Source organism: Pseudoliparis swirei, chromosome 20 (genome assembly GCF_029220125.1).
Source record: "Pseudoliparis swirei isolate HS2019 ecotype Mariana Trench chromosome 20, NWPU_hadal_v1, whole genome shotgun sequence".
Classification (NCBI taxonomy): Eukaryota; Metazoa; Chordata; class Actinopteri; order Perciformes; family Liparidae; genus Pseudoliparis; species Pseudoliparis swirei.
This window is the reverse complement of record NC_079407.1, coordinates 25,847,627-25,873,985: the sequence shown is the minus strand read 5'-3', so window position 1 is coordinate 25,873,985 and position 26,359 is coordinate 25,847,627. Positions and strand designations below refer to the sequence as shown.

The window sequence follows — 26,359 nt, the reverse complement described above, 5'->3', positions numbered from 1 at the left end:
TACACAAAATATATACTGCAGCTGTGTTGGATTGGATTAATAAATAGCTTTACAGATTTATTAAGCCCACAATGAGGACAGTAAAATGTGTTTTTTAACTTGACTGTAGGTGTAGAGACACAAGTGGAATACATAAAAGAAAGATATATGATCACCTTTTCTTTCAGAAATGTAAGAACAATATTCTGTGCTTTTATTTTGAAGGTTTCACATTAAATGGATTTATGTTATAATAGAGATTTATTCATTTTATGTGACCACTGATGGCTTGAAAGACATACGATCACCTTTCCTTAAAGAAAACTGAGAAGAATATCCTGTGCTTTTATTTTGAAGGTTTCAAATGAAATCGATGCATGTTATAATATCGGAGAAATGTTCTGATGTGGCAGTATTTCTACTCTCAAATAAACAATCAAATGCAAAGAGTTATTTAACAACATGTCGGGGAGTAGTTTATAGAGTTTATGTGTTTGTTACATCCCTTTGAGGGCGGCCATGATGCCGATGTGGCCCACGGTGACGACGAGTTTGGCACCCTAATTTAAAACATGTCGTATTGCATTCCAGCCAAAAGGATCTGGAGAACCTGAAGGCCGAGGTCCAGAGGCGGCAGCAGCTGCAGGAGCTGGGGAGGAGCGAGGAGCTCTCCGAGGAGCGGCCGCTGGAGCTGGAGGACACCATCCCTGTCGACTAACGTCCACGAGCCCCCAACACGCCGACTTTCTGCTTAGGGGGGCGGGGGGCATCAACTGTAGGACGACGGATACAGAGTGGGAATTTCATAATGAGGTAGGGAAGTAAGGCAGCGAGCGAGGAGGAGGAAGTCCAAGCGTAGAATCGATGTAACGTGCAAACCTGAAAAAGAGAAAAAAAATCCTCTGGTGACGTCACTCCAGGTATATGCACATGAAAGAATGGCTGCAGCCATAGTGGGGAGGGGAGGGGGGGGGAGAGAGAGAGAGAGAGACCAAGGATGAAAATGACATTGTAAACCAGAGCCTTATCCATTGTATCATATCCCCCCCCCCTCCCCAAAATAATGCTTCTTCTCAGCTCAACCGTCCCTCAGCGCTGTTAGACCAGGACCATATTTTGTGCCCGCCATCCCCCGAAAGAGCCTCAAAAGCCCCTTCCCCCCCCCCCACCCCTCCAACAGGTGCTCTAAATGATAAAAGCACCTGCCCTGTCTACTGTGCACTCAGACCAGAATAATGTCACTAAATTTGAAGATTTCCCAAGAGCGTGAGAATGTAAATTCGGTTCTTCGTGGCTTTTGTCCCCGATGTGCGTCGCTGTAGTTCTACGTCTCCCAGGTGGGGGTGTGTGTGTGTGTGTGGGGGCTGCCGCCGTGTCCCTCTGGTTCCCGTGTCTCCACGCAAGGCCCAAAACGAATACACCCGACACCGTTAGTGAGCATTCGCCAGGGTTTGATTTCATTTTCTGGGATTTCTCTCTTTTTTTTCTTTTTTTTTCAATAAAATGTGGAGTTTGTAAAAAAAAAAAAAAAAGTGCACAGGAGAAGTACGAGAAGTGTTTTAGGCCTGTTTATCATCAATTAATTTAAGCCATGTCTGTTTTATAGAAAATGTATAGAAGTGGGGGAGGGGGAGGGGGGGAGGAAAAAAAAGATGTATAAATCTCTATCGGATTTAGATACTTTCGATTTGAAACGTCCACCTTTTAAGCGGTAACTGTATCTATATACTAGCTGTGTTCAATCTTCTATTTTTACACATTGAAAGAATATGTGCATGTATGTGTGTGCTTGTGACACTGTGTATGTGTGTCTTTGTGTAGTCCAACGGAAAAAAATCTATTGGCCAGGGGGCTGTTGCTGCTTTTTGCTGCTGCATAGTTTGAAAAGAGGCTAAAGTGAACATTGGCTTTCCAAATGTTTTATTTTTCTACGCATTGTAAACCCGTTGGATGGCTGAAGCCTCTTTTTCCTGACGCGATCATGGCCACCGATGTTGTAAATCATCTTTTACATGTGAATTAACCTCTTCTCGTCGTGGGACAGGTGCTCAGCGTTGGCAGTAGTGACGGATTGTTTCTCTTTTTTTTCTTTTCTCCATTTATTGGCTCAGCTTTTCATGTGTAACGACAGAAGAAGAACAAAAAGAGGAGAGCATAGCCAGCAGTCTGTTCATCGAGTCGTGTTTAGTGACGGCGGACGAAAGAAGCGGCGCTTTCAATGTGATGTACCAAAAAGCGGTTTGTTTGTTTGTTTGTTTTTGCGCTTGTATACATGCAATGTACTCCTCCCCATGGCAAGGTGTTACTTGTTGCTGTGTCTAAATGTATGTGATTAAAAGCAATGGAGAGATGGTGCTGGAACTTCTTACTTGGCACAGAATGCGTACGCTTGACTTTACTCGCTGTACGGGTCGAAGTATACCAACAAAAACAAAGGGCAAGCGTCTTCAGACTGGGTGAATTATTTTATTACCGTGATTGTTTTGGATTTTTTTCTGATTGTGCTGCTTAAAAACATGTCTCGACATCAATAGCAAAGTGTGGTGTGTGTTTCTATTTATGTTTCTGATTGGCAACTAGGGTGATAACCGTTCATAACTTAATTAGTTTCTGGTTTTCTTAAAACTTTGTTTTCTTCGGCCCCCAAAGTCTTATTCAACAATACCGACATTGTCCACCAGGTGTCGCACTAACATTTGATATTGCAGGGCTGGTCCTCAAACTTTTTTAACTATATATATTAATCAAATTAAGGCAATCTTTTTGTCCCTCCCCTCAGATTATTATGAATAAATAGCCCAAAAGTACAACACTACTTCCTGTTAACTCCACTAGCTGGAAGTCCATTGTTTGGGAGTTTGAGATATTAAAAATAATTATTGATAACGATCAAACTATGCATCAGCAGAAATACTCTTAACACGGTTCTTCGGCTTTGTAGACGGCACTAATCGCACTCCACTAGAGTTCAGTGTTAATATTTCTGTTTTGAATAGAGTAGAAAAGAAGAAGGGAAAAAAAAGAACCATGTTGGAATAATGAATTAAGTGTATTGTTTAACACAACATTTGCATAACACACCAGTATACCATTTGCAGTTACATTGCAATCTGAATGTCTAACATGCAAAACAAGTGTGGTATATATGTATATTAACTGACATTACATATACAAACCGACTATACGTATTGCTTTAATTTTAAAGATATGAATATCCTGTACAAAATAACTTAAAGGTCTCGGTGGGGGATTAATGTCGACCCCAAAATGTGATGCACTTGTTGTCCGGAAATGATTGTTTGAAAGTGTTGCTCTTTCTTATAGCTGATATAAATGTCTTCTGGTCAAAGGCTTCGTAGGCCAGGTGGTTGACTCCAATTCCCCTGATGTGTGTGGTGTTTGTGTGTTCTTTACAAAATAATCATATTTTGGTTTGATTATGCTTTTGTATTAAATGAATAAAATAATACTAGTAAACATTGTGGTTTGATAACTCATCAAGTAACCAGACATTTCCAAAGAAAGCAATACCAATGTTAACTTATTTTTAAAAAAGTATTACAAGTAAAAGTACTCGGTATGTGGCAGAATGGATAATTGCAGTGTAGTTTTGTATTATTACCTTCGCATTGAAAATGCGGAAGGTTATGTTTTGATCGCCGTTTATTTATTTATTTGTATGCGTGTTATTCGCATAACAAAAAAAGTTTTAAACCGAATCGCATGAAATTTGGTGGGAAGATTGGTTATTATCCGGGGACCATTTGATTAGATTTTGGGATCAATCGGGTCAAAGGTCAAGGTCAAGGTCATGGAAAGGTCAAAATCTTCTTTTTACCATAGCACGGTCAATTTTTATCCAATTGGCATGCAACTAATGCCAAAATGTTCATAATTCAATGCCCAATCTTGTGATGTGCGAAGGTATGCGCTCTACCGAGTGCCCGTTCTAGTTATACTGCAGCATTACCGTCTAAGCAGTATGATTGTATTGTTTCTACTGAGACGAAGATGTTTAGCAGCATCTTACTAGAAACCGTCAGTTATGATAGTCATTTTAATAAATAATATTTTAGAGGCTGATTAAAAGTATATGTAATTTATTAATTTAAAAAGTGGCTAAATCTGTCAATTGATTTGAGTAAATAGTGCCATATTTCTGAGGTTATGTAGGGACGTGGAATTATCAAGTAATATACAATGTGAGTGCCTCAAAAGTACAGTACAAGTCCTATACATTAACCAATGCACATTGCAGTCATAGTGTAAATGTATCTTTATGTAATATAATCTATATTTTTACATTATTTAAAATATATTATTATTTAATATATATATTATTTGTTTACAAGTATCTTAATGACTTATACGACGCTTAAATCATTAGAATAGTCCTTAATTTCTGCTATTCTACATGTACTGACGCCGAGAAAGTCCAAAACGTATAAAGCAACCAACGTTTTTTCTTTCTTTCTGCTATCAAGGGCGTGCGCACTCCCGTCAGAGCGTGAACGCGAGCTTCATGCGCGCTCTCGTGCTGAAGGCTGAATGCAGCAGCCCAACGGAAGAAAAAAAAAAACAAGCAAGCAGCGCCGGGAGAGAGAGAGAGATAGAGAGAGAGATAGAGTTTACCTCCATATCACAAGATCAGATTCTGGAGCGGAAATTTCACGCCCTTGTCGGGTCGTGTTATCGTCTAAAAGACGGTTGAGGATATTCACGGGCAGAAACAATAGGGTGAGTTCAGATAGTTTTTTTTTTAAAAGTACGGAGCCTGTCGGGGTCGAAGGAATCTGTCTTTTAGGTTGTGGGGAAAATGACGATGTGGCTGTAATTCTTTGCGCCTCCTTTTTTTTTATGTCTCAAAATGGCGGACAGGCCGCTCGGACCGGAGCAGCAGGCACCTTGTCAGCGGAGTTTATCCCCGTGTCCACAGACACGATTGTGTCCACCGACTGTTATTCCAGTCGGCCACGGTCAGTCGGCTACTTTATGAGGTGGCTAACTGTAGCTAATCGATCCTGAACGTATGGTACGAGCTTGTTCCGTGTGTGTGTGTGAGTGGTGAACGTACGAGCGAGCGAACTTTCTTCGTCAGCGAGCTAACGTTAACTTTAGCTAACATTAGCGTAACGAACACAATCGACGTTAAGCGACCGTCGGCAGGTCGAGCGAAGTCGTAAGCGAGCCGCGAGGAAGCAGACGTGTCACGGCTGTAGGTTCGGCCCCCGGGGGTCGTCGTAACACTACAGCTGCGTTTTGAGTTTTAAAGTAATAATCAGCATTGTCATCACAAAAGTGTATATTCTATTCTAATAGTGCAGCTCGTCGCCCGTGTTTAAAAAAAAAACCATGACAACCAAACGCAACGTCGATCGCACGACGCCATTGCTGGCGTCCAACGGTCGTTTCTTAACGCTAAAAAAAACCCGGTGTTGTTGTAAAAATTTCTGCAGCTTCACATCGCAGCTGTGCGGAGGGCGTTCATACATATGACATCTGGTTACCGTTGCGTAATTGTATGCGTGTGGCGTTATTTATATATGTGTGTATAATGTATGTAAACGACGGACAGCCCTGCTGCAGTTGTGTAACCAGGTGTCCTCGCTGCTGGTCCTCGCGGTCGTACTGGTGAATACTGGCGGTACTGGTCGGCTGAAGCTCTCCCATCATCTCTGCTTCATGCGGTTTGTTGGCACTGTTAGAAAATCTGGGTGGAGCACATCTCCGGCGATGAGTTCATATCCACTGCATCTTAACCAGAACTCGAGTTCAGTTGACAGCCTTGTTTCTTCTTCTTCCTTTTCGTTTTCTCACGGTTGTCTTGATTCGGGGATCGGGACAGGATTTTATTTCGTATCGAGGGCTGAAACCGGGATGAATGCAAATCATCCCTGCGGTTGTTCACTGAATCCGACCAGCGAGACCGACCCGAGATTTTGGACAACCGTGTCGTGATATCGGATATAAAAACATCGATTTGAGTAAGAATCTTTTGGTTTAATTCCCCCCCCTCCAGTCACGCCTTTATGGCTCATTAACTTGACTTGTGGTGACCACATCTCATTCTTGGTGTTTATCTTATTAAATATACGTTGACTGCGTGCTTACCTCCTCAGGTTGAAGCATTTATTTTTAGTCTATACATGTTTTGAACTGAACCGTCTTCGAAATGAATGTGAGCCCTTACTCCAACTTGTAGTTGTTTTTAAATCTACTATCTTATCTGTTTTATCTGTGTGAACCTAACACTAATGTTAGTACGCTAACACGACTATCGCTAAAACAAATGAGCATTTACATTGATGCAGACTTTATTCTGAAAAGCACTGAGGTATATTTTGCCACCTGATTGTGTTTCCTCTCATTTTCGGATAATATCCTGCATTTCAAAGTTGGTTCATGTCTTTGTCAACCTCGCCCTGGTATATTGTGAACACATTTGTGGGTGTTTTTCCTACATTTAAAACGGAAAACAATTTGAGTACAACATATAATTCAAATTGATAACCCTCCACATGTAATAAATGCCGGATATACAGATTAACCGCGATGTTGAAATGGCTCCAAGTTCAATCTACATTGCACGGTATTTGTTGAAATTTGGTGGGATGATTGGTTATTATCCGGGGACCATTTGATTAGATTTTGGGATCGATCGGGTCAACCGCCTGTCCGTCTACGACTGTCCGCTCGGATCGGGAACGCAGCGTCGTGACGACGTTGACGTGAAGCCGACGCTCCGGTCCACATGTAGTTTCTGTTGAATATATTTTTTCAGCAGCCAGTTGTAATCGTTGGCAAAGTAGCTTTGCTAATTGAAAGGTTTGATTTGAAGCTTCATATTTGTCAGCGGTGACTCCAGTCTAAATTTAGAGCTATAATGATTTAAAGCGACAACATGTTGAAACATGAAGCGAACACCCTGTGGAATTTGAACCAGCACCTCATCGCTGCCAAATGGAACTTCGCTTTCACTGCACAACTGACTCAGACGTGTCTGAATAAAGGAGCTCACCAGTTACCTCCGCATTCGAGAATGCGGAAGGTTATGTTTTGATCGCTGTGTGTTTATTTATTTGTGTGGATGTTATTCGCATAACTCAAAAAGTATTAAACCGAATCGCATGCAATTTGGTGGGATGATTGGTTATTATCCGGGGACCATTTGATTAGATTTTGGGATTGGTCGGGTCAAAGGTCAAGGTCATGAAAAGGTAAAGGCTGCGGCGAAGGTATGCGCTCTACCGAGTGCCGTTCTAGTCTTCATTGGGTCGTTCCCACTCGGTGGCCTCTGGTATGCGGTTGGCTTCCTGTCTGCGCCTCTTATCCCCCTGTGTGGATTCTGGTCTACTGACCAGGCCTCTCGCGTCAGGTAACGCACTTGATGGGTCAATGTTTTGGTTATTTGAATGGCAACATGCACTTGTTGGTGTGTTCTGGTCGGGGTGGAAATGAATGCAACAGTTAACTAGAACGGGCACTCGGTAGAGCGCATACCTTCGCATATCACAAGATTGGGCATTGAATTATGAACATTTTGGCATTAGTTGCATAACAATTGGATAAAAATTGCGATTCGGTTTAATACTTTTTGAGTTATGCGAGGAACACGCATAGAAATAAATAAATACACGGCGATCAAAACATAACCTTCCACATTTTCAATGCGAAGGTAATCATGTCCTACAACTGCTGTTGTGTTAATATACCCTCCTTTTCTTTTAATCCACTGAAGAAAAAAGTCCGTAGCTGTATAGTTTAGTCAGGCCAGCCGGTTGTTTCAACCACGTGACCGTCACGGCCGCTGAGCCGGCTGAAAGCTGAGCCGGATGTTCCCTCGGTGAGCGATGACGCCCTTTGGATCGTTTGTGTCCGAGTTCTTTTTCCGAGAACAACCGTTCACAGAAACTTATTGCGATTATTAACAGAATATTCAGCTTTCAGCCCCGTTGGTTTGGTGTTTTTAAGAATAGGGACGAATCGCGTCGAACGGGCCTCTCCGAAGGCTCGTGTCCGAGCCGCATCACGACGTCACTGGGAAAATAAATGACCCGTGTTGACCAACCCAGTGAGGCACATGTCCATCACTGTGTTGTGTCTTCTGATGGAGAGATGTTAAGCCACACAATTATCTTGATAAATATGTTAATAGTGTTGGTACCACTGCTGAAGAGTTAAGATTGTTTTTTATTATATATTCTTTCCTGTAACATTCATTTCCTTTGCCTGACGTGTTTGTCTTCTATTGTGTTCATCTGGATATTTGTCAACATGCAGAAAACAAAGTGTTCTGGAGTCAGCCGTGGCTATTGTTATTTTCTTGCATCTTTTAGCAATGTTACTTTTTTAAATATTATTTCTCTTGGCAGTAGTGCTCCGTGTCGTCTTTGAAAGGTGATACGCTAAAGTTCCCGAGATAAAGGCGACGTGGACAAAACGCGCTCCAGATCGCAGCCGTTTGAGACGCTTTGAGGGAGGACGATGACGTCATGACAACGGGCGAAACGGTGAACACTGCATTCCTCAGGGGCGCGCTCCTTTTGTTCAGACATCGCGATGTTGACGACCTGAAGCGAGGTGCACATGCGGTGTCTGGAGGACTTGGCAGTCAACAGGACAACAGCTCAAGCTTCCGTGTTTTGATCGTGTGATCAGATGACGGCGGTCGATCAAAGGCAGAACTGTGACTCGTCCTTTCGGGAAGAAAATGCTGACTCATCTTGTTTTCCTTGGTTGGTTTTGAGTGTTTTAGATGAAATGTTATGTTTGGTCTTTCACATTTTTCTTTTAGAAAGTGTGTGTGTGTGTTTCCATACGTGTGTGTTTCTATGTGTGTGTGTGTGTGTGTTTCTATATGTGTGTGTAGACAGTGATACAATGGCTGTGGTTCATTACAGTTTAGACTTGTCGTTTGGCTCTTGCGTTCCTGATCTACCCGACGGAGCGTTCTCTCCATTCTTCATTAAAATGCGTTGATGAGCTGTTCGGACTCGACAGGAAATTAAACTAAATCTCTCAAAGCAGTCGGGACCATTAGAGTCGCCCCCCCCCCCCCCCTTTATTGTACAGTTCCTGCCGCCACACAAAGACAGAATAATCAATGGGAAGAAGACGCAGAGCCATTATTAACCAGTCGGCGGGCAGATTTATAGATGTGGCCCAATCCAACAAGACACAACCCGGGTTCTGCTGCGACGACTTCGACCGATTATGAGATCGTGCAAACATTTTTCCTCGATACCGAAATCACACACGAGATCTGCAGAGAGCGAGGAGTCTAAACACGGTGATGGATCCTCACACCGACGCACATGGGGAAGTGTCCATAGACAGTAGATGACCTCATTTCACACACACACCAAAGCGGCTTTACAGGTTGATGTTGAAGCTCGTGCCTCTTTTTTCTTTTTTTAAAGATGTTTTCTACGGGGAGTTTTATATGATCCTTTATTCGTCCCACAGTGGGGACATTTCAGAAATCACTGCAGCGGTACATCAGAGCATCAATGAGAATAAATATAAAACTAAATACTAAAACTAAATATACAGGGGGAAAACAAAGTAAAGTGCAGAGTTTTCCAGGATCTCCAGCAATCTACTTTAGAGCATTTGTTTAACCCTCCTGTTGCCTTCAAATGTACTAACATCTTTTACCCAATTTGACCCCAGCAATTAAAACCTCCAGAAAATGATTATAATTAATATTGTTTCCCAAGTTTAAGTGTGAGGTACTTTATGTTTGTTGACGACCTAAATAGCCCTTTAAATATATAAAAAAGTTGATATTTCTTATATATTTTACACAGTGAAAAACAGCCTGGGCTCAAATTGACCGATGCGTACAAGTTGTGCTCAGGACATTTAAAACATATCATCATGTGAATGTTATGTTTACCCAGTTGGCCCCAATAAATTAGGAAAAGTCATGAAATATGAAGCAAAAAAACACGATGTCAATCATCTTTTAGAGACGTTAAACATCGAATGGGGTCAATTTGACACCAAAGGTAACAGGAGGGTTAACTTCACGCTCATTATCTTAATTGCGTTGTGTCTCTGAATTATGGCAGAGAAAACGGCCAAACCTCCACGCTGCAAATATATCTGAATCATGCGCGGCGTGGTGCCTTCAGGGTCCACAGGTTAGCCGTAAATTCATCCGATTGGACTCGATTTGACATCAGCTTGGCATCTCGTTTTGAATACTAAAACTAAAAAGGAGGTGTTGTCTCCCTTGCGGTGATGTCACTCCTGCACCATCAGCTGAAATGTGTGAATCTTCCTGAATTGCAGCTTCCTCTGGTGTTTCTGCTCCTCGTGCTTCCTCCAGACACATCGTGTCCTTCCCTGCCTCCTTCACATGTCGCACGCCTTGCCCTCAGTGTGTCTGGCCGTCTGCCCGGCTGTAGGCTTTTCGTCCATTTTGAAGGAGGTAAATTGGCTTTGTTTGTACTTTTGTTTACTGGTTCGGCTGAGATGTAATCTGACTGGTCCCAGTGTACTTGCAGGGTTCGTACGGTCATGGAAAACCTGGAAAAGTCCTGGAATTTTGAAATGGTAATTTCCAGGCCTGGAAAAGTCACAAGTTTTGGAAAAGTCATGGAATTTTGTTATATTCACATGTTCATTTACGTCGAGTTTAAAATAATTCATATGTTTTTGAAAGGAAGACTCGAATTATAAGCCGGCGTACGCCAAATCCAAACAGATTTGCACATAAAGGATAATAGTTTGATTAAAAGAATAAACATTTATATAAGTGTTTCTAAGAATAAACATGCATAGTAATGTTTATTCTTTTAATCAAACTATTGACTCATTCATTTGTTTCATTTAAGGTGTATTATATGCTTTGTAATTCTCATTGTTTGAATACTACATTTTCAAAAAGTTTTCTTGTACACGCCGAGATTTCAGTTTGGTCGTGGAAATTTGGTTTCAAGTCCTGGAATTCCATCGGTCAACATGTGTAGGAACCCTGACTCAAGAGGCTCGTTGCAGCTCGGTTCTAGCGGGTACCTGAAGGGCTTTTCAAGACCACGATGCAGCGGGGTGGGAAAAAAGGGACATCAAAGCTTTGCGGTTCCCAGAAACAGCGGATTTTACAGCAAGCGTCAAAGTTACAACGCAACGTTCTCCGGTTTTGATGCGATCGGCCATCAGATATTTTTTTCCCACCCCAAACTATTGTTATTGCTGCACGTCGGCAATCCCCTCTCCGTTGGCCTCCCCCTCACCTCAATAATCCACTTCTGCCAAAAATAAACGTCCCTCCTGCCGGTCGCGGTGATTTCACGGAGGAGCGATCTCACCGAGACGACGGGGTTCGGGGAATTTGACGCGCGGCCGTTGCTCGCTCGGCCGCGGCCGGAGTTTTTTTGAGTGCGTCGCTCGGGGAATGCGGGTCAGCTCTGAGACCGGCCCGGTGACATGCCGGGCAGATCACCGCGGTAGATACGAGAGCAGCTGAGACGCCAACGAACGAGGGGGGAAGGTGTTTCTATCTTGATGAAAGGTTTTGGAGGGGCTTTGCTCTGGGAGGGGCATCGTCTGAGTGTTTATTCCCTTCTTGTCTTCTTCTTTACCGAGTATCTTTGGTGCAGTTCTCCTCCGGCCTGTAACGCGTTCATCTCCACCCACTCTTCATGTTATCTGTCATGCATACCTAATGCGGACTCGCCCCTCTCTCTCCTCTCTAGATGCAGTGTAGACTTGCCTGGTGACCGCTCTGCAGGCGCTCCTCTCGTCCCTGGAGGCCGCCAGCCGGGGGCCAGGTTCCCGTGTTCCCCTTCTCTCCATCTTTTCTGCCTGGACCAAAACCAAACCGCCCGCCACTGGAGTACGCAGCTCGTCCTTTGACCGCGTTGCTTGGATCAGCACGGCCCGTCCCCCGACCGAGGAGAGCGCAGCGGCTTGACCTCCGTCGACCTTCGGCCGGCCGATCCTCCACGAACGTCGCCGCCCCGTCGCCATGGTGCTGTCACAACGGCAACGAGACGAACTGTAAGTCGCCAACGCGCCTTCTCGTGATATATGGGCGAGTTATACAGACGTCAGATTCTAACTGTGGATTAATGCATCGTGGATACACGTGTGTGTGTGTGTGTGTGTGTTGCATCATGTGTATAATGTCACCTTTTTTATACTAGATTCACCTTTTTATGCACGCCCACTGCCGCTTTCACAGCTGTCCAGTACAACCACATTGTTCTGGTGTTACTGAGCGACCGCGATGGAATGAACCATGTCGGGTGCTCTGAAGGTGGAAGGGAAGCTCAGACTGTGTGTTTCAAACGTCCCCCATGCCAGACATACACACTGGGGTGACTGCAGGTTTTGGTCGGCACCCTGAAGCGTGAGAACCTCAGCACCCCCCAAGAATACCATGTATGTTACAACCATGTTTCATCAGAATGGCAAGAGCGGGAGATCTAATGGCTCTCACTATATATATGTGTGTATATATATACGTGTGTGTGTGTATATATTTATATGTATATATATATACACACATATATATATATGTATGTGTGTATATATATATATAATGTACATATATGTGTGTATTGATTATTTCTTTCAGTTTAGATAGGGACATTTTTGTAATTTTCTTTCTTCTCTTTGCTACGACTCGTGAGAGGTTCACGGTTCCTGAGATCTTGAAGCACACATGTATTGCTCCTACATCGCCATCCTCTGAATATGTTACGTTTTCCACAATTTGCCCGTTTTACCTTTTTTAGGTTCTTTCTAAAATCTGTGTGGCAAAGGCTCTGAAGTGGCAGACAGACAAAGACATATCTGCACATTCGCTGTGCGGCGCATTGTGAGCCAGCGGAGAAAGTGAGAGCGACTGTGATAACGAGGCGACTGTAACATGGCGCTCGGTCTGTGGGCTTGGTAATTAACCCCTGAGGCGGGGGATAAAAAGTTGGGTGACATTGTGAGATACAAGGTCATAAGAAGGTGATATGATCTCGTTTAACGTTGGTCCTTAAAAATACCCTTCCACCGAAGGAGTTTGAGTTTAATTTATTTCGATCAGCAAAATATACAACATACAACAATCAGAATTCAACAAAAGAAGAAAGTGGCTGACTGAAAAGGTCAAGGCTGAAGCTATCGAGCTTATAAGTGCCCTGACCTATGATTTCTCAACAAAAAAATATATATAAGAACCCCATATATATATATATATATATATACACACATACATGCACATATATACACACACACATACATACATACATATACACAAAACAAATAAAGGAGAATTTCAGAAGATGTTTGTTTTGAACGGCATATTTTAAATGTTCGATATTGTTGCCTCTGACTTAATCGATTCCCATGACGAGGTTCTTAACACTCCTCACTTTGTTTCTATGTTTTTATATTAGCGCCGTGGGAGGGGCCTGTTGGTATGGCGAGAGCTTTCGGAATGCTAATCTTTCACGCTATTTGCTATTCACAGGACGCGTCCCGGGACTCCATCCCCCCTCCTTTCTCCTCCTGTTGCGCAACTCTCTGGCCCCACATCGCTCGCAGGAAGCGAGCGTGGGACCATCGCGCCACTCGAGTCGCATTCAAGCGTCCGTCGCATTCCTCCCGTCGGAGACGTCACTCGGCTCAGTCGGCGCTCATTGAGTTTGGCTGTAAAGCGCCTCTTCAGATCTTACTTCCTCGACGAGGGCCTCGTTTAGGGAAGCCGGCTTGGGGGGAAAAAACCAGCGGCCCATTTTGAATTGGGCAATATAGCCGAGGGGTTAATGGGAACGCTGACCGGGGGACTGTCTGCTATTCACGCGAAATGTTTCATTGGGTCCTCTCCTTTGTTACGGCCCTTTTTAAACACCGGGCAGGAAACGGATGGATTTAGTTCCCATTGCATTCAGGCCGTCTCCCCCAGACCATCTCTATTTTGTCCATATTGTGAAAATGCATATTGCATACACTGGTCGTGCTGTACACTGACGTGTTTGCAAAGCTTAAATAGTAGCTTGCAGGGTTCGTGCGGTCATGGAAACCCTGGAAAAGTCATGGAATTTTAAAATGGTCGTTTCCAGGCCTGGAAAAGTCATGGAAATGTGTTATAATCACATGGTCATTGACGCCGAGTTTGAAATAATTAATGTTTTTTTTAAAGAAAGACGCTCAAAATATAAGCCGGCGTACGCTCTCAATACGCAACATTATCGACGTTTTTCATGCTTATACCGAGATTTCAGTTTGGTCATGGAAATTTGGTTTAAAGTCTTGGAAATCCATTGGTCGACATGTGTAAGAGCCCGGAGCTTGCCTTTTGCACATGTCGGCAGTCGCATGGTGATAGAATGCAGCATTTATTAGCACGATAGCTGTTAGCATGGGAAACGAGGTCAGCGACGTTTGCCATTTTTCAATTAAATCGACCAATGGTAGTCGAGATGTACCGAGTATCACTTGATGGTGGCGTGAACAATTCGTTACAGCCCTTTTTAACACTAATTAGTAGCGGCGATCATAACAAGTCACGGATCGGATTAAGGCTGCAACAACTAATCGATAAAATCCATTCTTAAAAGGGTCGGCGTCTAATTTCATTATCGATTCGTCGCGTCTAACTAACGCGATAACTGTTTCCACAGAGCAAAGCAACAGATAAGCGTCCCGATCCATACCCATCACGCATCAACCGTGGTCCTTCACACCACGACTTATTAGGGAAAGACATGTTTTGATTGGTAAGACCTAAACGAGTAGCACGTGTGTTTTAAAGTTCCTGGTTTCGGCTCGTCCAGATGCAAATAAAACGCAAAACGCATCGGCAGCGTTTTCAAACCTCTTTTAGTTTGTTGTGGTGAACTCTAATAACAAGAAGAACAGAAAACGAGAGGCGGCAGTTTAGCCGAGTTGTTTTTGTCTTACTTTGTTTTCTCCTGCCTCTTTGACGCCACACGAAAGCCGGCGTCACCGTTCTATCATCCCACATATTCTAAAAAAGAGAAATAATCCGTCCCCTCGACAGACCTGGAGGCAACCGTGTGCAGATGGGTCTCTGCCTTCTGAACACGCTTTTTGCTTTACAAATAAATTCCCCTCAGCCCTCTCCGGCCACACAGTGGTCCATGTGATCTTTCTTTTCCCTCCCTTCATACCCCTTGCTGTGACTGCGGTGACGCAACAGAAATATGTCAAGATGTTGGCTATTTGGAAGATATAAAGCGTACTTAAAACCATGAAATCTATGGCATGAGTTTATACGGCCAACGGATATCTTTTTTTATTCATTAGTATTTCGATCTGAACAATATTTTCATTACATATATTTGAGATGGGAAAAATCCAGATTTAAATTTTCAAGTAAAAGGCACAATGCAGTAGGGAGCTCATGCTGTACCTCTGGCTCCGGGCTTTGTTTTTAATCATCACTGCAGGAAAATAAATGTATATGCAGACTCTTGTATATTAATATATATATATGGTTTTTTTTGGGGATGAGTGTTATTCTGGGGTTCTTTCCAATGTTATCGTCAACATGATGTACCCAGTGGCGGCTGGTGAATTTTTTTTTTGGGGGGGGCGCAGTTTAAATAGCACTCAACAATGAGAAGAAAAGAGGGTTTGAGTAGAATATTGTAAAAAACAAAGCTTTATTTCAAGAACACAGCGTGCTCAACACGGTCCAATAACAACTATCAACACACTGTGACTTTGGGCATGAGAGGTTCAGAGCAGCTTTAAGGAACATTGGGTTGGGTTTCAGAGGTTTACAAAATAAAAGAGTTTCACCCTCACATGAAAGAGGTTCAGAGCAGAATAGAGTCAGAAAGAGATCACATGTTACGTTGGGTGTTTGACAGAGTAGACCCACGACTGTAAAGACAAGTAGCCTCCTCTCTTTAAAGTTGGCAAACTTCTCAATAACTCTCTGGTTAAAGTCAATCATGTCTGTAACCAGCCTGTTTCATTATTCTGGAGGGAATGTGTCTGTTTTTCAGAACTTCTTCATTGTGTTTCGATGCCAGTTCGGTCTCCTACTGCTCTGCATGAAGCTAACTCGCTAACAGCTGTTGGCGAGTTAGCTCCATGCTCTTAGCTAGATAACTGCGGCAAGATTCGTGCTTTACACTTATCTGAAGCTCTGTAGATCCCTCGCCCCGTTGTAGTCCAGAGAGTTTCAGTCCCAGGACTTTGGAACAACAGACAGGGGGAACAAAAAACGAATTACTCATGGAGCATTCAGCTAACCAGCTCCGGTTAGCATATCGGCTAGAGGAGAATCTCCGGGTGTACGTCCTCCCGCGGTCAGCGATTTGCTGCTGAATTTTTAATTCCGGATGTTCGGGTCCCAACTCTTTCAGCCTCTTCTTGTCAATATCTGACCGTCGATTGAAAGGTCTTTCGCGTAGAGATACCACAGAGTTTTCAATCACCGACGCCATGCTAACAACAAGCTTCTGCTAGCTATGTTGCTCGCGTACCTGCGTGGAGGTGGAGCTCCCTGGCATTGTTGCCAGGTCTGTGATAAAACCAGCCCAATATCAGAACTCAAAATATGCCCGTGCCAAACCATATACACTGCTTTTAAAGTCCAACAGCATTGCTATCATTGACAAATGTATTGTAATATCGACAAAGTAACAACATATGTTTAGTTTGCCAGCATTAAAAGCAGTTTTCCCTCAAGTTATTTCACCTAGGTCCTAAAATGGCCTTGTGTAATTAGATACAGTATATTATCATAAATAAAATGTGTGTACGTGCTGATCTGGAGTCAGTTTGGTAGGATTTGGGTATGAATAAATTATTTCATTTAAAATATGGATTTTTATTTAAAGATATTCATGTAATTTGCATGCAAAATAGGTCTACCCGAACCAAGGACACAAAATTCAACCCGCGCAACACTTCAAAAGTGGCCCGATACCGCGGACCTGGCAACACTGCTCTATGGGCTGAGGGAACATACGGGTCTCTGATCTGCCGAATAATCCAATCGCGTGCGCACATTTGTGCGCCCCAAGATTCCCGGTTTCATCCGCCAATGTGAAGCCGGTCATTGCCAAAACGACTGAAATGTTTTATCGATGCCGTACACACACGTTAGACCAGCGCCTCGAAAAAGGGGAGGGGCTTCTCTCCGTGATAATGGCAATATATTATATTTTTTCACATTAACTTAAGTGGTTGTTGACAGGCTTACGGTCTCCCACACACATTTAGCGCGTCAACACGGTATATTTACTATTTAAATGATTTGGCATATAATGTTTTTTGACAGGATTTGTTTTTCTTTTTCTTCTTCTTTTTTTTTCATGTCCACATTTTAAGAGGGGCGGCGCACTAGCGCCCCCTATGGATGAACCGCCACTGGATGTACCTATGCAAGCTATTTAAAGCAACAACAAAAAAATTGGTGTCTTTTCAAATCAGCTGATCAACTTCAGAGCACAAACCCTTTTTTAAATTTATATCACCATCAATTTGCCAATATTCCCTTGTTGGGTCGAGAGGCAGTATTTTAAATGCTTGTCGTATATCTGCAGTGGTCGTGCTTCAGTGTTTGAGTAACAGGTGCCTCCCTATGGGGATTGCACACAGACAATGTGTTGCTGGAACACACACACACACACACACACACACACACACACACACACTCTGCCTTACACTTTGTGCTCCCGCGCCTCTTTAATGGCGTTCGGGGCAGGCGGGCGCATCCGCAGGGGGCCTGTCGGAAATGCCGATCTGATTTTTCCTCTGGGCTGACGTACAGACGGGTTGGCATGGTAACGGCGTCTCTGTTACGGACCCAACATCCCATATCGATCGTCAACATTTCTTTCTTTCTGTCACGGTATCCTCTCGCCGGTTTCCTTGCCCTCCAACCCGACCATTCCCATTGTAATGAAAGGAAGCGTTGGTCGCGTGTTATTGTGTGTGTGTGCTGTTCATTTGAAACGGGTACACAATCGTATTAACGCAACCCTGAGATTTTAAAAAGGATTACTTTTCCAATAGATGTGTTTATTATTCGCCTATTTTGCATGTATGATGGGAAGTCTAGTATCTCTGTGCTCTGCTTATCCTCGTTCTCTCATTTGTCTTGTCGTCTACGCACCATTTAAGAAAGTACACTTGACTCGTCAAAGGGAAACGTGTGCATGATTACACCATTTATAGAAAGTGTGATTTCTTGGGTGTATTTTGATGTGCAGACCTGAAACAATGACACACACACACACGCGCATAGTAAAGAATAGTCTGCGTTAACTCTGCAGTCATTAAAGATCCCAGTGAAAGTCTTCTTGTTGCTTTCTTTCCCTCACAACCGACCCGTTTCACATGTTTACATCTCATGTCATTTAGCAGACGCTTTTATCCAAAGCGACTTACAATAAGTGCATCAACCCAGAGGACAAACTAAGAACAACAAGAATACAGAAAGTAACATTTCCTCAACATCGTCGAACTACAAAAGTACCATAATAAGAGCCATTTAAGTGCCACTGAAGTGCTAATCTGTGTTTTAATCCAGATGTAGTCGGAAAGGATGTGTTTTGAGTTTCCGGCGGAAGCTGTAGAGACTTCCTGATGTCAGCGGGGAGCAAACATTTAACTCAACATCATTATGATAATATATCTTTGAGTCATCGCCTGGTTAGTCTAGGTAGTGATTACCTCGAGGAGACATGAACCCGACGCCCGGCGCTCCGCCTCAATCAAGCGAGAGAAACCTGGTGTTATAATACTGTCATTTCGCAAATTCTTTGTGTAATTTTTATTTGGTTGAGCAGTAGCGCTGACATCTTGTGGTTCTTTCAAAATGCTCAATTTAGTCGCTTTAGACTTCCCATCAACTCTAAACAAAGTTATGAAGTCAGTAAATCGTAGAGCGGTCCGTACCAGCTCCACAAACGATTCTTCAGGTCTTGAAACGCCGTCGATCGTATATCAAGTGTTGGGTGGCACTACATTTTCTTTAACTCGATCAGAAATCATATTATTTAGTCTCAACCGCACTCTATCCATTCATTGAAGGCACCTGTGGCTACTGCCTGAAACGTGGGAGTACTATTTGAATCGGATTGAAGCTTCAAATCACAAAAGTTGTCCGGTTCTGTTTTCTTTATTTTTCCTTCTAGTTTCACCTCCAAAATCAAACCAACCAACTCTCTCCCCCTAAACCTGGAAAAAGTAATGAATGCATTTATCTTTTTTAAGACTTGACTTCCAACTAGCAGCTCGGCTACTCGCTTGTTCTAACGCATGACATCACTGTTCATTTGAGACTTAATTGTACTGATCACTTTTAAAGCACGTGTGGTTTTGACCCCGCGGAGAAGAAAAGTTGACGAGTCATCCGCTCGCTCAGGTGGGGTCCTTCTGGCAGTTCAAAGGTCGAGGCTAAAAACTAAAGGTGGCCGTGTTTTTGCCCTCTCGGAGATGAGTTCTCTCTCTCAAAACCCTTTATAAAGACATGGATTTATAGCTTTAATTTTATTATTACCTTCGCATTGAAAATGCGGAAGGTTATGTTTTGATCGCCGTGTATTTATTTGTATGCGTGTTACTCGCATAACTTATAAAGTATTAAACCGAATCGCATGAAATTTGGTGGGATGATTGGTTATTATCCGGGGACCATTTGATTAGATTTTGGGATCGATCGGGTCAAAGGTCAAGGTCATGGTCATGAAAAGGTCAACATCTTTTTACCATACGTACATTTTTATCCAATTGGCATGCAACTAATGCCAAAATGTTCATAATTCAATGCCTAATCTTGTAATATGCGAAGGTATGCGCTCTACCGAGTGCCCGTTCTAGTTGCTATTTTATTTTGATTGTATTTAATTGTTCAACTATTCTACTCTTATATTTAATTGAACTCTTACCTAGTTTGTCTCGCATCAACCTCAGTTTGTAAAGGTGCTATAAATAAATGTGTTCTTATTTGTTGAAAAGGAGGATTGAAGGAACGACATGGGTGTGTTGCACCCTCGTCATCGTCTCTTAGTCCTAGAAGGAAGTCCTATACGTTGCCAAATTGGCACCGTCTTTCCTGGATTATGAAGATAAAAGATGTGTTAAATACGTTGTTTAATCGTCACGCCGTCCGCGGCCTCGCTCCTTGAATATTTAACGGCGACGGCGGCTACATTACCGACGACACTCGTTTCCCGTTCCTCTTCAAGAAGAACCACCGGCACGCGCCTTGAGGCAAAACCGTCACATGGTGGCGGCGGTCCAGTTGTTTTCTCAATGTATGCGATATATGCCGATTTTAAATAATCCATACAGGGTTTGTACGGTCATGGAAAACCTGGAAAAGTCATGGAATTTTAAAATGGTTATTTCCAGGCCTGGAAAAGTCATGGAACAAACTTAAATCATAAAAGTTTTGGAAAAGTCCTGGGAATATGTTATAATCACATGTTCATTTACGCCGAGTTTGAAATAATTAATATATTTTTTAAAGAAAGACGCTCAAAATATCAACCGGCGTACGCTCTCAATACGCAACATTTTCTACATTGTTTATGTTTAGACCGAGATTTCAGTTTGGTCATGGACATTTGGTTAAGTCATGGAAAAGTCCTGGAAATCCATTGGTCAAAATGTGTAAGAACGCTGTCCATAGGAAGGAGAATTGCATGTGTGCAGAGGGACCTTTCAGGGAGTAGACGTGAACCTCTTCCTATTAAATATTCATCGGCAGTTTTGAAAGATTAAAGAGGTCCAATGTCGTGTGGTCGAGAAATATTCCCACAGGGCGATGTTGTAGCTCACTGCGTCTGTATTTAAATGTCGCTTTGACAAGAAAGTAGGCGTAGTGTCCTGTATTCAGGCTCTGGAAGTCAATCAAATGTGTAGTTCTTGGTCATTTAAGTGTGTGACATTAAAGCATAAGACATGCTTGTTGGTCTTGTGGACTTCTGATGAACATTTGTCTTTTATCACATTTGTTGGATGAGACCAGGCGTCCCCACACTTGTTCCTGCGAGGGTAACGTTTCCCTTCTCTGATGGGGGTCAGTGTGAGGATCGCAGGGGCGCCTAAATGTTTAAACATTTATTGTTTTCCAGAAAGCCACACACAACCACACGTTAGTAACCCTTTCTGGGATCTTCACAGGAAAAAAAAGTCAGGAAACAGATGACACTATTTATGAAATACATAATAACCAAATACCCCTCTCTGGGTTCTTCACAGAAAAAAAGTCTAGGATCATAATGAAAAAATCAGAATGCGTCTCTGGTGTTGTTCAGGGGGCCGTGTCCGGCCCGCGGGCCTTAGTTTGGGGACCACCGGATTAGACGATTGACTTGAAATCAAACCTAACAAATGCAAAAAAGTCTATATATTAGTAATAATAGTTGGTGGTAGCCCTCATGTGGTGCTTGTGGAGTGTCGCGGTGCTTTCAGACGCCATCGCCTCCACCAGGTACGGCTTGATGCGCGTTGAGCTCATCGAGACGCTCTTCGTGTCTCACGCACACTCTTCAAACGACTTTAACGTTCAGTCACTAAAGTCACTAAGCGTGGCGGCGATGCCGGTCAGCGTCGCACATCTCTTAAAACGATCAACGAGCGTAACGGAGGAGGAAGTGATGTCACTGGCAGACGTGCTGGGTGACTCGCTCCAGAAGGATGAGGTCATGCCTCTCTCTCTGTCACTCACCGCCTCCCTCTCTCCATTCAGGGTTTTCTGTACATGAGCGGCTCTGGAGGTTTGACTGACATGATCCACGCGAGACTCTAATCGGCTTTATTTTTTAAAGACGTTGCTGTTGTCGATTTTTTTAAATTGTTAGTATCGTTTTCAACCTTTGACTAAAAAAGCCTTTTGATTTGAAATGGATCGAGCGTCGAGGTTTTCTATTGTTCTTTTCTATCCGTTTCTCAGTCCATGCACCGGCCCTGCCCTCTTTTTTTTCACCATCTCCCCCATCACGTCATCTAGCTTGTGCTAGTAACCATGGTAACCTTCCCCCCCTCTCCATTCTGTGAACATTAATACACATATCTCCCCACGTGTCTCCGTCTTTGGGGACTGGATATAATGAAAACTGCATGATGTGTGTATGTTTTGTGTGTTTTTTAAATTTAATAAAACAAATGATGGCCGGGGTCAGGGTGGCGTTTGCCGAAAGCGCCACGGCTCTTTAACAGTTACTGACCCGCCAATATCATCTGCTGCCTGGCAACGCCTCCGAGTGCATAAACACGAGCTGTTGTCTGTAAAGATGAGCCCCCATTTTGTTCACTTGATATTTGTTATGCGTTTACCTCTTCGGCCCCTCGAGCTACACAACCTGCTTTATCGTGTGGTTTGTATACAACACCATGCGACTTAGTCCGTTTCTTATAGTTCAACTGAAGGAGACTAAAGGAGAGTACACATGTGCTTGTATTCTCCAAATTTCTACATGTACAGTTACTCATAAAATCCCAGCAAAGCATGAGATTCCTGCATAAAAGGAATTGACTGTAGACCCATTGAAAGCCATTAGATGTGTTAAATCTTTATAGTTGTGTTAGAGTTTAATTTATGCTGTGTGTTGTCTTCCTGATTAAAAAAAATAGGCAATAAATCAGGTTGTGCTCCCTCAGCGATCCAGGTTATACGAGTTAACTGTTGCTTAAATAGGCCGCAGATCTACTTGGCTCCTCCCCCTCGTCACTTCTAGTTAGAAAAAAAACAAACTTAAACGAGATGGAGTCGGCTACAGTACCGACCTGCAACGGTTTCAAATTGGCAGTCCCCAAACCCATGAGTGACATCACGGCTGCTACACACACACACACCACATCAAAGCCTCCTTTGTGCCTCAGTTTGCCTCACCTGCTGCTTCCTTTGCCTGCTTATACACTTTCTCAGACATGCGAGCACACCTCAGCCCCCCTCGACTCGAGGCGGGCTGTCACCGGAGAAGATAATCTCCCGCTCACCTTGAGCCGTAACGAGGCCTGCGCCCGTTGTCTTGGGATTCAGGTGGACGGAGGGAGACGAGGATCTCAGTGGCCAGCGCTGACCAAGAGGGCACAGGCTGGGCTGACAGATTGTACCCCCCCCCCCCCCACCTCAAAGCCTCGCCTGCCTGACAGCTTGTCTGACTTCTCCTGGCATTAGTGTGTGTGTGGCGGGGGGGGGGGCGGGGCTTTGCTCTGCGCAAACACAGGACTGGAGTCGAGGAAATCTCAGAGTAAAATATCATTTTCATCAGACATTCATGGATTTAGTGTCTTTGTTTACGCTCTTCATCTCATTGTGCAGTCAGTCTCCCCCCCCCCCCCACACACACACACATTATAGTTTCTCCGTAAATAAAATCTATAACGCGACGACAGCTGCGCTACTTAAATGTAAGATGCCGGCTTTGACGTAACGCGCATGTAGGAGTGGCGTCTGCGGTCAGTATGTCAAATAATACTGAGACGTTTTTGTGAAAGGACGGGAAATTAACAATTTCTTTGGTAATTCGATGTTGTTGTTGCCGCGACTTCAAGTGAATCTATGTAAACGGAGCGATGCACTCCATCGCGACTCCGACTTGAGCCTCATAACTCTTGGTAAATTGAACTGCTGCTGAGGCTGCAGTCGTAAACAGAACTTGTATTTCTATGTGTGTGTGTGTCTCTGTTTCTATATGTGTGTCTCTGTTTCTATATGTATGTGTGTGTCTCTTTTTCTGTGTGTGTGTTTCTATATATATATGTGTATGTGTGTGTGTCTCTGTTTCTATTTCTATATGTGTGTGTGTCTCTGTTTCTATATGTGTGTGTCACTTTCTGTGTGTGTGTGTTTCTATATATATATGTGTGTGTGTTTCTATGTGTGTGTGTCTCTGTTTCTATTTCTATGTGTGTGTGTCTCTGTTTCTATATGTGTGTGTGTCTGTTTCTATTTCTATGTGTGTGTGACTCTGTTTCTATATGTGTGTGTGTTTCTATATGTGTGTGTCTGTGTTTCTATATGTGTGTCTCTGTTTCTATATGTGTGTGTGACTGTTTCTATATGTGTGTGTGTCTCTGTTTCTATATGTGTGTGTGTCTCTGTTTCTATGTGTGTGTCTCTGTTTCTATATGTGTGTGTCTCTGTTTCTATGTGTGTGTGTGTGTTTCTATATGTGTTTCTATATGTGTGTGTCTGTGTTTCTATATGTGTGTCTGTGTTTCTATATGTGTGTGTCTGTGTTTCTATATGTGTGTGTCTGTGTTTCTATATGTGTGTGTCTGTGTTTCTATGTGTGTGTGTCTGTGTTTCTATATGTGTGTCTCTGTTTCTATATGTGTGTGTCTGTGTTTCTATATGTGTGTGTCTGTGTTTCTATATGTGTGTGTCTGTGTTTCTATGTGTGTGTGTCTCTGTTTCTATATGTGTGTGTCTGTGTTTCTATATGTGTGTGTGTCTCTGTTTCTATATGTGTGTGTGTTTCTATATGTGTGTGTGTGTTTCTATATGTGTGTGTGTGTTTCTATATGTGTGTGTCTGTGTTTCTATATATGTGTCTGTGTTTCTATATGTGTGTGTCTGTGTTTCTATATGTGTGTGTCTCTGTTTCTATATGTGTGTGTGACTATGTTTCTATATGTGTGTGTTTCTATATGTGTGTGACTCTGTTTCTATACGTGTGTGTGTTTCTATCTATATGTGTGTGTCTCTGTTTCTATATGTGTGTGTGACTGTTTCTATACGTGTGTGTTTCTATCTACATGTGTGTGTGTGTGTCTCTGTTTCTATATGTGTGTGTTTCTATATGTGTGTGTGTCTCTGTTTCTATGTGTGTGTTTCTATATGTGTGTGTGTGTCGGTGTTTCTATATGTGTGTGTTTCTATATGTGTGTGTGTGTCTCTGTTTCTATATGTGTGTCTGTTTCTATATGTGTGTGTCTCTGTTTCTATATGTGTGTGTCTCTGTTTCTATATGTGTGTGTCTCTGTTTCTATATGTGTGTGTCTCTGTTTCTATACGTATGTGTGTGTGTCTCATGGCAGCCCAGAAGACAAAAAGGAGGTGGAGAAGAGATTGCCTCCTTTCTCCTCCCCTAAGCGCTGCCTGTCTCGTCTCTTTTGTCCGTCCTATCCGGACATCTCTCTTCACATCAGATCGCGGGCCGGTTTAAAAACACACCTCCTGTCGCCGCCACAGTCGCACGAAAAGTAGATTCAACCCTCTTAAAATAAAAAGTATCCTGAAGTGTTGTTCTACATGTGTGTGTAGGGGATGATGGGATGTGGGCCGACTCTCATTTCCCCTACATCCACACCACGGGGAGTCATCTCTTCACATTATTAGCCCCCAGCAGCAAGAGCTCATTATCGAAGCCAGACAGATGTGTTATGTGTTCCCAATGTGTGTGTGTGTGAAAAGGGTTTGTGTGAGATGGCAGGAGGCTGTATTGTTATAGGTGGTGCTCGACTGCATTCTTGCATACCAAGCATTTCTATTCTGACTGAACCACGATAACAACAGTCTGGATCTGTAACGTTCACATCTTCTGTCTGACACGTTTCCTGAACATGCTAATTTTCCGTCTCTTGTTTCACGGCGTTGAACACGACTCCGTTGCTCCTGTGACGTCTCAACGACCGCCTCGCCCGCCAATCGGGGAAAAAACTAATTACGGGTCCCCTTTGTCTGTTTCAGAAATCGAGCGATCGCCGATTATCTACGATCCAACGGATACGAAGAAGCATATTCCACTTTCAAGAAGGAGGCGGAGTTAGATAATGTGAGTAGATTACGGGCGGACACGTGCATCCGCACGGCCAATCGGAAACCAATTTACACGACACAATATGCCTTGATTTCCACTTTATTGTCCTCATTTTAGTCGACGTGCACGTGTGTGACCGGGAGCACCTGCAGCCAATTAGTGGGGTTTCTCTGATTGGAGGTTCTCCGCTCCGAGCGCCTTGAGAACAGCGTTTATCCACTTGATCGTGTTGCGTTTACAATAGTGAGGTGGAGGGCGTTGAAGATGTTTATACATGTAATATAATACGCTTACTATAATGTAGTCCAGTACAGACTCTACGACCAGGATAATAAACATATTTGACGACGCATTTCTACAACTGAGTATTCTAATTTCACATTAAAGCTGTTTTTACCTTCGCATTGAAAATGCGGAAGGTTATGTTTTGATCGCCGTGTATTTATACACATAACTCAAAAAGTTTTAAACCGAATCGCATGAAATTTGGTGGGATGATTGTCGGGCTGCAACAACGAATCGATAAAAATCGATTATTAAAATAGTTGGCAACGAATTTCATTATCGATTCGTTGTGTCGCGCGATTATTACGGCGCTCAATAAGTCACGGAGTGTAAACAAAGTTGAGTTCAGCGCAGAGCGGCGCAGGAGAAACCAGAGCGGAGGGAGAGACGGA

At 43.2% G+C, this 26,359-nt stretch overlaps 2 protein-coding genes across 4 annotated transcripts in view; both read left to right on the top strand.

The window, feature by feature from the left end:
- The window catches only part of cluha (clustered mitochondria (cluA/CLU1) homolog a), a 28,697-nt gene extending 25,239 nt beyond the window's left edge, over nucleotides 1–3,458 (top strand). The window contains 1 exon segment of the mRNA XM_056440928.1: nucleotides 571–3,458. Coding sequence (XP_056296903.1) covers nucleotides 571–697 — 127 coding nt within the window. The 3' untranslated portion in view covers nucleotides 698–3,458.
- A 1,118-nt stretch (nucleotides 3,459–4,576) lies between these two features.
- The window catches only part of pafah1b1a (platelet-activating factor acetylhydrolase 1b, regulatory subunit 1a), a 37,007-nt gene continuing 15,224 nt past the window's right edge, over nucleotides 4,577–26,359 (top strand). The window contains exons 1-4 of one of the 3 annotated variants that reach the window (XM_056440941.1): nucleotides 4,577–4,716; nucleotides 10,276–10,414; nucleotides 11,682–11,985; nucleotides 25,613–25,697. In XM_056440941.1, the coding sequence (XP_056296916.1) occupies nucleotides 11,954–11,985; nucleotides 25,613–25,697 (117 nt within the window). In that variant the 5' untranslated portion in view covers nucleotides 4,577–4,716; nucleotides 10,276–10,414; nucleotides 11,682–11,953. Of the gene's footprint in view, nucleotides 4,717–4,908; nucleotides 5,012–10,275; nucleotides 10,415–11,681; nucleotides 11,986–25,612; nucleotides 25,698–26,359 lie in introns of those variants that run through there. The other 2 variants (XM_056440940.1, XM_056440942.1) reach the window with 2 other exon arrangements.